The sequence below is a fragment of the Zeus faber genome, assembly GCF_960531495.2.
Source record: "Zeus faber genome assembly, chromosome: 17".
In the NCBI taxonomy this organism is placed as follows: Eukaryota; Metazoa; Chordata; class Actinopteri; order Zeiformes; family Zeidae; genus Zeus; species Zeus faber.
The window spans coordinates 10,209,525-10,222,356 of NC_137204.1; the positions used below are offsets into that span (position 1 = coordinate 10,209,525).

Here is a 12,832-nt window from a genome sequence, read left to right on the forward strand (position 1 = left end):
GCTACAGTATTGGGAAAATTCCTGTTTGCTCCTGGAGATAATTGTAACAATCTCTCTCTCCCTCACACTCACACACACACACACACACACACACACACACACACACACACACACACACACACACACATACGCACACACTCACTCACTCACACACACGCAGACACACACGCACGCACACACACTCACTCACACACACACACAAGGGGGGGGGGGAGTATCCTTTCATGCTGAGCTCATTTGCATTCTCATCAGTATGCATCTAATTTCTCGCTGAACTTTAATACCCTTACTGCTGCATAATACACTTTAATGATTATAAAAGTGAGCATGACAATTAAAGCTTGCATTAATCACTATAGTCTACTCTCATGGTGGGGTGGGCGTAAGATGAGAGAGAGGGGAGGAGGAGGAGGAGGAGGAGAGGGGTGATGGGAGATGAGAGGACGTGTGAGGACTAGGGGATAAAATGTACTCTAGGGAGAATGGAGGAAGGAAGAAAGGACTGAAAAAAAGGTGGAAGCTGAGACGGGACAAAGGGAGCGGCGAGGATGGGTGCAGTGGATGGAAAATGACGGGATTGCAAGCACTGAAGTTTGCACTATTTCACCATGATGTCTCTATACCTCTCTAAAGATTTTTCTGTCAATATATGCAACGCTATCACTACCTGAGAGTAACAGAATCACACTCAGTCGTGCAAATACATCTCATTGAATAAATGCGGCGAGAATTAACACAGACATAAAGAAATATGAACGCACAGTGACATAGAGACAGACATTTCTGCTTTTTTCTGTCACAGTGATATATTGTGTTTGCAATGCAAAAGTAGGGTGGTCAAGCTGAAAAAGCAGTCCTTCCAGGCCTGCACTGGAGGGGGGGGGGGGACTCCCGACTTGGCAGACAGCCAGGGCACGGTCAGATGGATTCCATCATTTGCCCCATTTAACTTCATTGAAGATCCCTGAAAAGGTGAAGTGCAACTCTTAGCTTGCTTGAGGGCGCCGCGATCGATGAAAACACGATCTTGTGAAAAAAAAAGATGTTTTAATGGGATATCGGTCGGAAAATAACAAAGCTACCCTTCAATTCCACTGCTCGGGGGAAACCGAAAGGCCGTCAAATGAATGCTTCCAACTTCCCTGCATGTGATTAAACATGAATGTGTAGCCTTGCCAGGGAAAGTATTATATTGATGTAGGAATTATTCTGCCTTGAAATGCTCATTCTATTATGAATTTTAATATTTCAATACATTTCAGGCACCTGGAAAATAATTGAAGGGGTTGTGCAGTGCTAAATGTTTAATCTCCTTTGCCAGTTTTTCCATATTTTATTGGCTGAACAATGGTCTTTTTGCCCGCCCCACCTGCCCCCCGCATAACAAAAAACCCACATCTTTTGGGCATCTAAATAATTAAGCCAATGCCAAGTGTTTGGGTGGCAAAGTCCTAATAAACCAATCTGAGACAGGGATACGAAAAGGGGCCTGAGAGGGGCATTAGATATTTATTATTTTATCAACGCCTATTTATTATTAACATAGAGAAATCCCATTAGCAGTTATTGTCAAAGGGACTCTGGGGACGGATACCCTACGAATTTCAAGCTACAATTAAAAAGTTGAGGAAGATTGTTTTTCACTTTGGCCCTGTATCCGTGTTATTCTCACACTTTTCAAAAGGATATTAAATGATATTTTGAATTCATATGCAATATTCACACTCGAGGACACAATTTAAGGGGTAAATGCCAGGCATTCCATAGACAACATTTTGCCATTTTCCAGCTATCCAAATCAAGAGGTGCATTGTCCATCTAAATACTGAGACATGGGAAGCGGCCTTGGCAGTATAACCCCAGTAATATAAAGCCACTCTCCTTTTCTAGTCCAACCTCGCTCCTTCACAGACACACACGATCAATAGGCTATGTGCAAATATACATTTGGCCAGAGCCTGCAATTTTCATGAGCCAGCCTCCTCTTCCTGAATTTCTTAATGGGTGCCAAGGCGATTGCGGCTCTGACATCTGACACTGTTCGCTGAATCAGAAACGGAGCAATTCGGGAATAATATTGTCTGGTTACTCACTGAAAATTGAAATTTGACTTCATTATGGAGGTGGATTTAAACACTACGAGGCAGCTTATCATCCTCTAAAGGCAATGGATAAGCCAATTCTGGGAATAAATCATGAACACGTAAAGACAAAAAGCTGTGAGTGTGAAGAATGTGTGTATGAGCAGCCATGTAGTTGAGTTGAAACATATACACAATCAGCCACAACATTAAAACCACTGACAGATGAAGTGAATAACATTGATCATCTCGTTCCGGTGGCACCTGTGAAGGTATGGAATATATTAGGCAGCAAGTGAACAGTCAGTTCTTATAGTCGATGCAAAAAAAGGAAAAATGGGCAAGCGTAAGGATCTGAGCAATTTCGACAAGGACCAGATTGTGAGGGCTAGACAATTGGGTCAGAGCATCTCCAAAACGGCAGGTCTTGTGGGGTGTTCCCGGTATGAAATGGTTAGTACCTACCATAAATGGTCCAAGGAAGGACAACCAGTGAACCGTAGACATGTGGGGAGCGAAGTCTAGCCCCTCTGGTCCGATCCCACAGAAGAGCTACTGTAACACACGTTGCTGAAAAAAGTTAATGCTGCGATGATAGAAAGGTGTCAGAACAAACAGTGCATCACAGCTTCCTGCGTATGGGGCTGTGTAGCTGCAGAACGGTCAGAGTGACCATGCCGACCCCTGTCCACCGCCAAAAGCGCCTACAATGGTTACATGAGCATCAGAACTGGACCAATGGAGCAACGGTGGAAGTTGGCCTGGTCTGATGAATCATGTTTTCTTCCACATCATGTGGATGACCGGGGGTTAGGATCAAATCCAATCGAGCATCTGTGGGATGTGCTGGAACAACAAACCCGATCCATGGGGACCCACCTCACAACTTACAGGACTTAAAGGATCTGCTGCTCACGTCCTGGTGCCAGATACCACAGGACACCTTCAGAGGCCTCCACGGGTCAGAGCTGTTTTGGGGGAACTATAGAGAGCTACACAATATTAGTGGTTATTAGTGGTGGTTTTAATGATGTGGCTGATCGATGTATAGTGTGACATATATCCAGTGCATTTTTGGGAGGGCTAAGATAGGATTTTCTTTTTTCCTTCCTTAACTTGCTTGAGTATTTGCTGGTTCTGGGTTTAGTTGTGGTATTGTAGTTCAGCTTTAGCATCATTACTTGACACTGGGGTTCTTCAAACTGTGATAGGTTGCCAGACGACCGTCAAAGCCAACCCTTTTCTTGCGTGGGGCGCTTGGAAGTACTTCATAATGAAATAATAAAATGTAATGACTCTTTGAATAATTAAATATTAATGAATAATTACAGATGTTGGTAGATTTGTAAATGCAACTCTTTTTACTCTTGCTTTCACTGGTCTTAAGTCTGTCAGACTCAATAAAAAACAAATGGAGGAACCCGTAGCTCCACCTAGCGGTTAAAATGATTAGGGCATGTTGTTTTGCCAAGACTGTTCAGACAAGGCGAGTTTATTTATATAATCCCAATTTCAGACACAAAGACAATTCAAGGTGACGTGGAAAAATGTAGAACACAACCACATTTTCAACACGGCTTCTTTTTTGGCCACAATTACAACAAATTGTAAAGAGTTAAGACATTTGAGTGTGATAATAATTGAAAATACAAATGACAGTTTTACCGTTAACAGGTTAAATTGTCGTAACGTAACCTACGGTTTTAGAATAGAACAGTACGGATGGAAAGGAGGCTACTATGGAGTGTATACATATAGCTAGAGGTAAGAGATCCATGTAAATCGATCATTGCTGGCTAGCACCTTTGTAAAGATAAGATCCGACTATCAAATTCAAAGCACCAGAGTCTTTGGTTTCTCCCAGGGAAACTCGTCCCGGCCAAAGTGCCCGTAGCAGGCGGTGGCCTGGTAGATTGGTCGTTTCAAACCCAGCTCTCTGCCAAAATAAACACAATGGAATGTAACAACGTGGATTCTTTTGTCGATGATGACAATTTCAACTCACAAAGACAAGGTTAAAAGTAATGAGCAGTAGATATTGACGCCGTGGAAATGGGCTCGTACTTGACAATGACTCCGGGTCTCAGGTCAAAGTTGTTTTTGACGATTTGCAGGAGCTCGTCTTCGTCCGTGGTGGACGTGCCGTAGTGGAACACTGAGATGGAGAGAGGATGGCTCACCCCGATGGCGTAGGAGATCTGCAGGGAGCGACGGGATAAAAGATGATCAATAACTCCCACCGTATGATGCGGAGCTTGCGTAGCTTAGTACCGTCAGACAACTGGACGGCGCCACACACTTCTACGCCCATAATTGGCCGGCCAATTTAAGCAGCCGAACCCTCCTGCCCTACCCTCTTTGCTGCGTTGCTGCACTCCCTCCTCCTCCCCTGCAGCCACCTGTTGGGCTCTACTCTACTATCCAATCGTTTTTAGCTCACTAAGTATTCCCATGTCGAGAGTGATGAGCAGTACAGCCCAGACGCCAAACTCACTTATGCATAATAAGGAAAGATCATTTTAAAGTAAATTATGAGCTCTGTCAGAACTAGTTGTTTTTGCAGGCATCTTAAAGAGGATATAACCAATTCTTTAAAAACAGAAGCGTGCTATCCTGTAGCCTGTGTCGCTAAGACACATTTTGTCCATCACCCTTCACCTGAACCAGGGCTCTTCTGCAGAGTTTGGCTTTAACCAGAGACTTAGCGATCCAGCGTGCTGCGTAAGCCCCGGAGCGGTCCACCTTGGAGTAGTCCTTCCCGGAGAACGCCCCGCCACCGTGCCCGCCCCATCCCCCGTAGGTGTCCACGATGATCTTGCGGCCCGTGAGTCCGGCATCTCCCTGGCCACAACGACACGTTAGGGAACGAATGTGGCAATACAGAATAAAAGTACGAAACAGTGCCCCGCAATGAACGCTTCACTAACCTGTGGGCCTCCTACGAGGAACTTCCCACTGGGCAGGAGATGGTAGATGGTCCTGTCGTCCAGGTACTGGGCGGGGATGACCGCCCTCACCACCTTCTCCATCAGATTGCGCCGGATCTCCTCCAGGGTGATGACGGGATTGTGCTGCACCGAGATGACGATGGTGTGGACTCGCAGCGGCTCCGTGGCCCCCATGTTGTCTCTGTACTCCACAGTGACCTACAAGGGAAGCCGGGACGGGGCGCTTAAAAAGAAGGAAGCCCTCCGTGAACTTGATGGGTCACAGCAAATCAGGGCGTTTTTGTTTTTTTTAATTTCTCACTTGTGTCTTGGAGTCGGGCAGTATCCAGGGACATTCCCCGCTGAGAGACAGCTCCTTCATCCTGTAGTTGAGCTTGTGAGCCAGGAGGAGGGTCAGGGGCATGCACTCCTCAGTCTCGTCGGTGGCGTAGCCGAACATCAAGCCCTAGAAAAGCCCGGAGAAGACAGTCCAAAACGGAAGCAAAGATGTCGGATCAAGTGACATGTAAAAAGAAAAAAAAAAAAAAGAGTGAACGGTGGCGAACGACAAAAAAACAACGATGGAGGTCGTGTGTCGAACCTGATCACCAGCGCCTATGTCCTCGTCTTGCCTGTCTTTAAAGACGCAGTCGGATATCTCCACGCACTGTGGCTCCAGGGCCACCAGGACATTGCAGGTCTTGTAGTCAAACCCTACAGAACACGGCGAGGATTACCAGAGCACCCCTTCGAGCCTCATTCGCTCGCTGTATCTCTTCGTAAACGACGACATTTTTAAGATACCTTTGGAGGAGTCGTCGTATCCGATCTTTTTGATGGTATTTCGTACCACTGTCTGGAGGTCTACGATGGCTTTGGAGGTCACTTCACCGCACAGTAAGATCATCCCGGTTTTGGCCACACATTCTGTTGTGTGGGATTTTGGGGGTTAACGGTTATTTCATCATCTTTAAATGAAGATGCAAGTCTGAGTATGGTAAGTTTGAATATTTATTCAATGGGAAACATTTTCATTTAATTGAATTCAAGCCAATTTGGAGGGCACCATAAACACATAAGGAGACAAGCCAGATATGGTTATTGGGATTTGAATTTCACTATAACGCTACGGTCGGAATATCACTGTGGGTAATACCACAGAGGAAAATGACAGCCGTAAATTGTGTTTCTGTTGAATTCTGACAGTTCAGAGGAAAAAGTATATTCAATCAAGCAGGCTAGGAAAAATTCATTAATATCTTCGGCCTCCTCATAGTTTCAACTCAAATAAGAAGCTAATGCTGGATGTGCTCTAACATAGGGTATATCATCCTGCTGTTTACAAAAGAATATATGCTTATTTATTCATTATTTGCTATCGTCTATGGAATTCAAAATGTTGTTTTATGATTTAAAAAAAACAATACATACCACAGGCCACTTTAGACTCAGGATCTTGAGTTAGGTATGCATCAAGTACCGCATCGCTGATTTGATCACACATTTTATCTGAGGATAAAAGAAAAAGTTTTTTTTTTTTTTTTTTTAAAGCTTAGAATAAAAGCTTAAAAGCAAATTTCATCAAAGTATCATATACAGGGATGGTCCTTAAATCCTGTCCAAACCAAGCTTAATTTTGTGTATTTATTTTATCTTTTTGACAATATTTAATAGACACGGATAAAACATATTCAAGAGGAAAAGTACTTTTTTTTTTTTTTTTACAATTGTTATAACCACAAAATTATTCCGAGCCACCCCGGATTATCCTGAACCCCACTTAAAGGAAATGTCAATGAGAACAAACAAACAAATAAATAAATAACATTGAAAGAAAAACACAATTAAAGGAGGAGTTAACATAAATAAATAGAAATGAATGAATGAAAGATTACTGGGCTGTCAGGGCTCACAATTATGAACATAAGGCTGGCTTGAAATATGACTCATGGATAATATTCTTTCTGATACCATTTGTTGAAAATTGTGAAAATGCACAATTTATTTATAGACAATTGATGTGTTTATTGCAGAAATGACTGAAAAAATATCCAGACATCTTCGATTTCACACGAATTTGCTCCGCTCATGGCGTCGAATCGCACGGGGAGAGTCTGCATCGACTGTATTTTTCTTCCAAAGCGTGATGAGGCAAATCCAAGCGCAGGGGGGTGAAACGAATTTTCAAGCTTTCTGCCAGAACTGATCACAGCGGGTCTCCTGCAGCCTAGGTGCTTTAATCCTCTCTATTCCCAGTCAAATTTGCCGCAGAAAGGAACTTCTGGGTCCGCATTTAGTTTTGCATTATTGTGTTAGCGCAGATGTGTCTCCTGGAGGAGCATTACCCGCTTTGCGGTTTTAAATATGCATAACACGTCACTTACAGCCACTTACAAGTCGCACCAGCCAGGAAACCCTGCAACTCGACAGCACTCACGACGGACAGCTTGCTGTAGCAACACAGCCGCGTCGCTAGAGGCGCTATACACAGCCCGCGTTCGAGCTGCGTTGGGGATGAAAGCTTCGCCCCCTTTTTTTTGAGACGCGGTTCTTTACGAGCAAAACAAAGAAATGAAAATAAAAAACAGAGTCATTTTTTTTCCCGACTTTGAATTCGTTCCGACTTGGGAAGGGCGCGAAGCTGTCCAACGGTGTGTGGACGGTGTGTATCCCAGGATATATTTAAAACCTGAATGACCCGATTCTCTACGACACATTTTATGTTGGCGAAAAAAAAAAACCTGCGAAGCGTGGATCACACGAAATAATTGACTTCCGCCGGAAGGATTTATTTTGGTGGAATGTGAAAGTGTTGAACCAAGTCGCGTTCAATACGAATTAAACGGAACGTTGCGTGTGTGTGTCTGCGTGTGTGTGTGTGTGTGTGTGTGTGTGTGTGTGCAGTTAAGGAGCGGAGCGGTTCGCTACGAACGAGTCGTTCGCGCGCCTAGGACGCGAGCCCGCGCGTCGGTGTTTACGTCACGCCGACACGAGGTGAGGCGTGACGTGGGCCGCTGACAGGCGCCCAAACAAACCCCCCCCCCCCGTCCTGGGGGGGTAAAAAAAAAAAAAAAAAAAGTACGAAATAAATCAAAACCCGTTAATGCGTGACAACATCAGCCAACGGCCACTTTAACTTTACGGTAGCTCACCGTGGCTAACCCCGGCCTCCCGTTAGAAACGCACATAAAAAAAACAACAACCGTCCGCGTTAAACGCAGTGTGTTGCAGCCGCTGAGTGGCTGATGGAGTCGCTAACCCCGTTCAAAAAAACAAAAAAACAAAAAAAGTTGATTTCCACTTGGTAGCGGGACATCTTGAACCAACTCTCCAAAAGCTCCGCGTTTGTTCCACGGAGATACAAACGTTGAACGTACTATTAACCGTGGGAGAGCCGGGATTGTTTTTTTTGGGGGGGGGGGGTTTTCATCCCAAAAAAAGTTAGCGCTGACGCCAACACAACCATCACGTTCCAAGCGGAAGCTCCGATCTCGTGTCTCCTCTCGCAAAAAAAAAAACGCCGTTTCAAGTGGCGTCGACTCGGCGCGGCTCGTGTCGCCGCCGTCGACGCGCACGGAGAGGCTCATCGCGGCGACGGACCGACGGACCGACGGACCGCCGCCCGCCGCGTCCGAGAGACGGGAGGCGCCGTACCCGCGTGTCCTTCTCCGACGGACTCGGACGTGAACAGGAACGTCTTCCCGCTGAACCCCCCGAACGGATTCATCGTCAGCTGCTGGGGGCGGCGAGGGAACTCGGCGAGGACGGCGCGACGGACCTGACGCGAGGCGCATTTAAAGCAACACCGCTTCCCGAGATACGGGAGTCAATGATTAACGGAGCCTGGGTGAAGGCACAGAGTGCGTTTCGCTCTGGATTAGATATAGTCATGAGAAAATGTATATATTCACGACTACAATATCTCAATCGCCTATTACTACCGTTATGAAAATTCACTTTGGTTTACTATGGTTTTTAAATCGTAACCGTGGTACTTTATGGTGATTATGATTACTGTACCCCTAACCATGGTACTACCATGGTTTATCTATTGCACTTTATGGTAACTATGCTTATTCTATTCTAATCAATAATGCTACCATGGTTTGTTAGGGCTAAGACAGGACCCAGTTTTTGTTTATTTATTAACCATGGTATTATCAGGGCTTACTATCATCCAAATGTTAATTCATTGATACACGGGATGTGATATTACTACGTGTAATCCAAGGTTAAAATACACACAAAAAAAAAAAGTCAAACAACTTTAAAGTGATCGACAGAAGCTCAACAGTGATGCATATGGAATGTATGTATGTAAAATGTATGAATGTTCAAAATGTTTAAATGTACCGTCTGTAACCACAAAACGACATGTTCAACCGTGGTAAAACAATGGAGCCGAGTAAAACCACGGTGGAGAGATACTGTAGTAATACTGTAGGAAAATCATAGTACTGTGTGATTAAACCATAGTACGACCATGGTTCACAAACCAGGGTTTTTCATTTCACTATGAAACCTTGGTTGAGATCCTCTGGTGAACTTGAGTAAAACCGTGGGTTATAAGACCACATGGATTTTCTCTCCACCAAAAAAAACATAGTTAACCCTAACGTCTGCTTACCATGGTAAAACCATGGTTCATTTTCGTAAGGGTAAATATATTATTTTGTATTCATCTCAATACTGAATTCTTAAATTTGCTGTTTGTAAAGTGTCGAATAATAATAATAATGAATGTAGCTGCAGGCAGTAATACACAGGGTTGATTTTAGTCATGTTAGTTACATGTTACATTTTGCAAATTATCCGTAATCCGGGATCAAACTACACAAATTCAGCCTGATTCTGAACCAAATTTGTTGTATCAGACACATTTTTAATTGTCCAGCCACAACAGTCGTCTTTATCGTGCGTAGTGTGAAATAACCGGTGACCACCCCGACAAAAGGTCAATCACTTTGACATTACTGCTATTACAAGTTCTCGAGGTACTGACATTACTTACATACTGACATTAATCACAAAATGTCAAATTCTCCAGTTGTAAATGTTAGACCAGTTGGACACATTTAAGTCAAACCCTTTATTATATGTAAAGCAGATGCATTGGGAAATTTGGAGAGAAGATGACAAGAAAGGTCAGATTTTCAGTTTTCCAAGACGTGGACAAAACAATCAAACTAAATATCACAGCATTTATAAAGATCATACGACATGTACTAATTGTGTATTACCAAAAATGGCAATTTTCAGTAATTTGGGGGAAAAAAAGCAATTTACAATGTCAATGAAGTCGTCAACTTATACAGTATTTATAAAAAATGTGTTATGTGTAATTATTTAATACAAAAAGCCAATCTTCAGGAAGCTGTTTTTTATAAAGACAGCTTGACATTTGTTATATATTTATTACAAAAACTAGGCCATCTTCACAAAGGTAAATAAATAAATGATTCACCTTAATGTTCTGTTTTTACCATTTTTTCAACATTCGTAATATTAGTCACCTTATTGTTGTTGGTGTAGGTGACACGGGAGTAGCCACCTGTAAGAAACTGGATGGCTGAAGTATCATAATTTGTGTTCTTGGCAGTTCTGTTATTGCAATAAAATCTCTTCCTGGAACGTCATCTTTTATTCTACCTGACTTTTTTCATATTCTGCCAAAGATTAGTTCCTTTGATCAAAACATCTTCTGGAGTCATTTTGTGTCCACGTGCAAACGTTCTTGATCTTGTTTTAAAGTACTGCTGTTACACTGACGGCCCCACACTGCTTGCTCCTGGAGTCTCCAAACTGAATCATCCCGATGAAATGAGCCTCACAACCTCACACTCAACACTGATATGTACGGGGAATCAACATTTATATTTCAAGGCTTCTCTAGTTCTCGTGACGTAATGACGTGGTGGCGCCTTAACGTGGATAATATTTTCCGATCGGTTACGGTTCCTCGAAATCCGACAAGTGTGAGTAACTACAATTTTCCGGGTACTAGTTTTCAGACCCGATTTGAGAAACGCATCACGCACTCGCACAATTGGAGTGGACTCGACTCGATGTAGTGGCGACTTTCTGTGGATGAATGTTTTTTTTTGTGTCCCAAGTTTTCCGAAGGGTTACATTTCCATGAAACCAGAAAACGGTTGACGTCGTTGCGTGATTATTAACAATTTTCTTGGTACTATTTTTCAGATTTGTTCAGAGAATATGAAACTCATCATGGACTCGCACATTTTGTATTTCGTGACTTCATCAAATCCCGCCAAGTAAGGAGGAACACAACGCCGCCTCTAACACGGGGTTAGATCCGAACAGAATGTCTTCATTTACAAAAAGACCAAAGAGATAAAAGTCAAAAAGCCCTGCTGACATCAACCAGGTAAGATGGAACACGCACGCGTAGTTTGTAATCTCTAACCACTACAGAGCGATTGACTCTACACCACGCATGATGCGAATGGACATTGAACTACAACTTGCACGTTTATAAGGAATTGGATGATGATGTCACAAAGCGTCTTACGCCACAAACTCATCTCGCTTCACTACCTGACAGGAAGTTTTTCGAACGTTTGGCGTGTCGGCAATGCACAAATGTCGGGTCAAAGTTGTCGGTTTTTCACACATTTCTGCTCCGTATGTGAATAGCTTTGCCTGAAACTTGAACCAGGTCTTGAACCACCTCAACCCTGTCCAAAGCTGCAGCGGTGGTCCTGTTCCAGGGCCCCTTTAGCCTGAGAAGTGGCAAGGAGAATAATTATAATAATCCAAACAAAAATAATAGGGATGGACCCCTTATAATAATAAAATTAATTCTAAGATGTGTTTTCAGGGACATGGTGTCATAGAGTAATGTTCTTCACGTGTTTACTTTTTTGTATAGTAGTATTTAACTCATTGATAATAAACCTTTACCGTCAACGAGGGATCAGACTAAGACTTAGAACAATATAACATTTTAAATGACACACTACTATTCAGTACTAAAAAGAGTCTAAACCCAGCTTTCATTTCGAAACAATCTACAAAACAATTCCAGGCATAATAGAAAATATATTCAATCAAAGCCGAAGGAGTTTGGGGACTGTAGTTTCAAACTTTATTACAGTTCACTTATAGAATCTAAGATATCCTTTGTCTCGGGTCAAACAGCGATAAGGGCTGTATGTAGCTACAAGGTTGCAATGTCACTGCTCTGCCAAAGTGTCAAGTTTTAAAAACGTTACCATTTAAAATTCATTTTCGATGTATGGTGTACAGTACCTTCCCAAATTCAGTGTTGGTGTGTGTAAAACATTTAAGGAGAGCCATACAGTGTTTTCATTTATTGATTTTATGTTATTTATTTGTATTTATGATGTTTCATTTTATTTATTATTTAATAAAATTTAGATGATATATATTTAGCCATTTCTTTTCTTTGAATTTGTTGTTGTTGTTTTCTGACTCTGAGACTTTTTATGCTCATTGTCTCGCACCAACAGTCACCATGAAAAATTCCACCGAAAATGTACTCGACAGAATGAACTGATTCTGATTCTGTTTTATGATACGGTTATGTTCTTGTATTTATGTTATGTTAAGCTGTAGTCATCTTTTTCACATAACCCTTTGTGTAATTGGTTACAAAAAGGTGTTAAAATTCCTAAAGGGAATGTGAAGCTGATGTTGCGTTGCTGTAGCAAGCCGCCATATTTGGGGGATCACTCACATTGACTGTGAATGTCGGTCTGTATTTTTGGAGTTAAAAGTTGGCTTGGAAGTCTTGTTGAGTGAAGAACTGCCACAGAAAATCGTGCAGCCATCTTGTGTGAA

The 12,832-nt window shown here is 42.7% G+C and overlaps 1 protein-coding gene across 1 annotated transcript; it reads right to left on the reverse strand.

The window, feature by feature from the left end:
* Positions 1-3,661: 3,661 nt before the first annotated feature.
* Positions 3,662-8,757, reverse strand: mat2al (methionine adenosyltransferase II, alpha-like). Its single transcript, XM_080017889.1, has 9 exons — positions 8,663-8,757; positions 6,440-6,517; positions 5,813-5,935; positions 5,610-5,722; positions 5,331-5,474; positions 5,009-5,227; positions 4,740-4,922; positions 4,146-4,279; positions 3,662-4,017 (listed from the first exon to the last, which is right to left on the reverse strand). The coding sequence occupies exons 1-9, from the start codon at positions 8,733-8,735 to the stop codon at positions 3,915-3,917; spliced, it is 1,170 nt and encodes a 389-aa protein (XP_079874015.1). The 5' UTR covers positions 8,736-8,757; the 3' UTR covers positions 3,662-3,914.
* Between the last annotated feature and the right edge of the window lie 4,075 nt (positions 8,758-12,832).

What these genes read in the sequence shown, in the direction of transcription:
- mat2al (XM_080017889.1), bottom strand. Translation starts at nt 8,735, where the DNA reads ATGAATCCGTTCGGGGGGTTCAGCGGGAAGACGTTCCTGTTCACGTCC. An exon ending in TCCTCGTAGGAGGCCCACAG is followed by an intron (nt 4,923 to 5,008) that starts GTTAGTGAAGCG and finishes CGTTGTGGCCAG; the next exon opens with GGAGATGCCGGACTCACGGG. An exon ending in GCAGAAGAGCCCTGGTTCAG is followed by an intron (nt 4,280 to 4,739) that starts GTGAAGGGTGAT and finishes CGCTCCCTGCAG; the next exon opens with ATCTCCTACGCCATCGGGGT.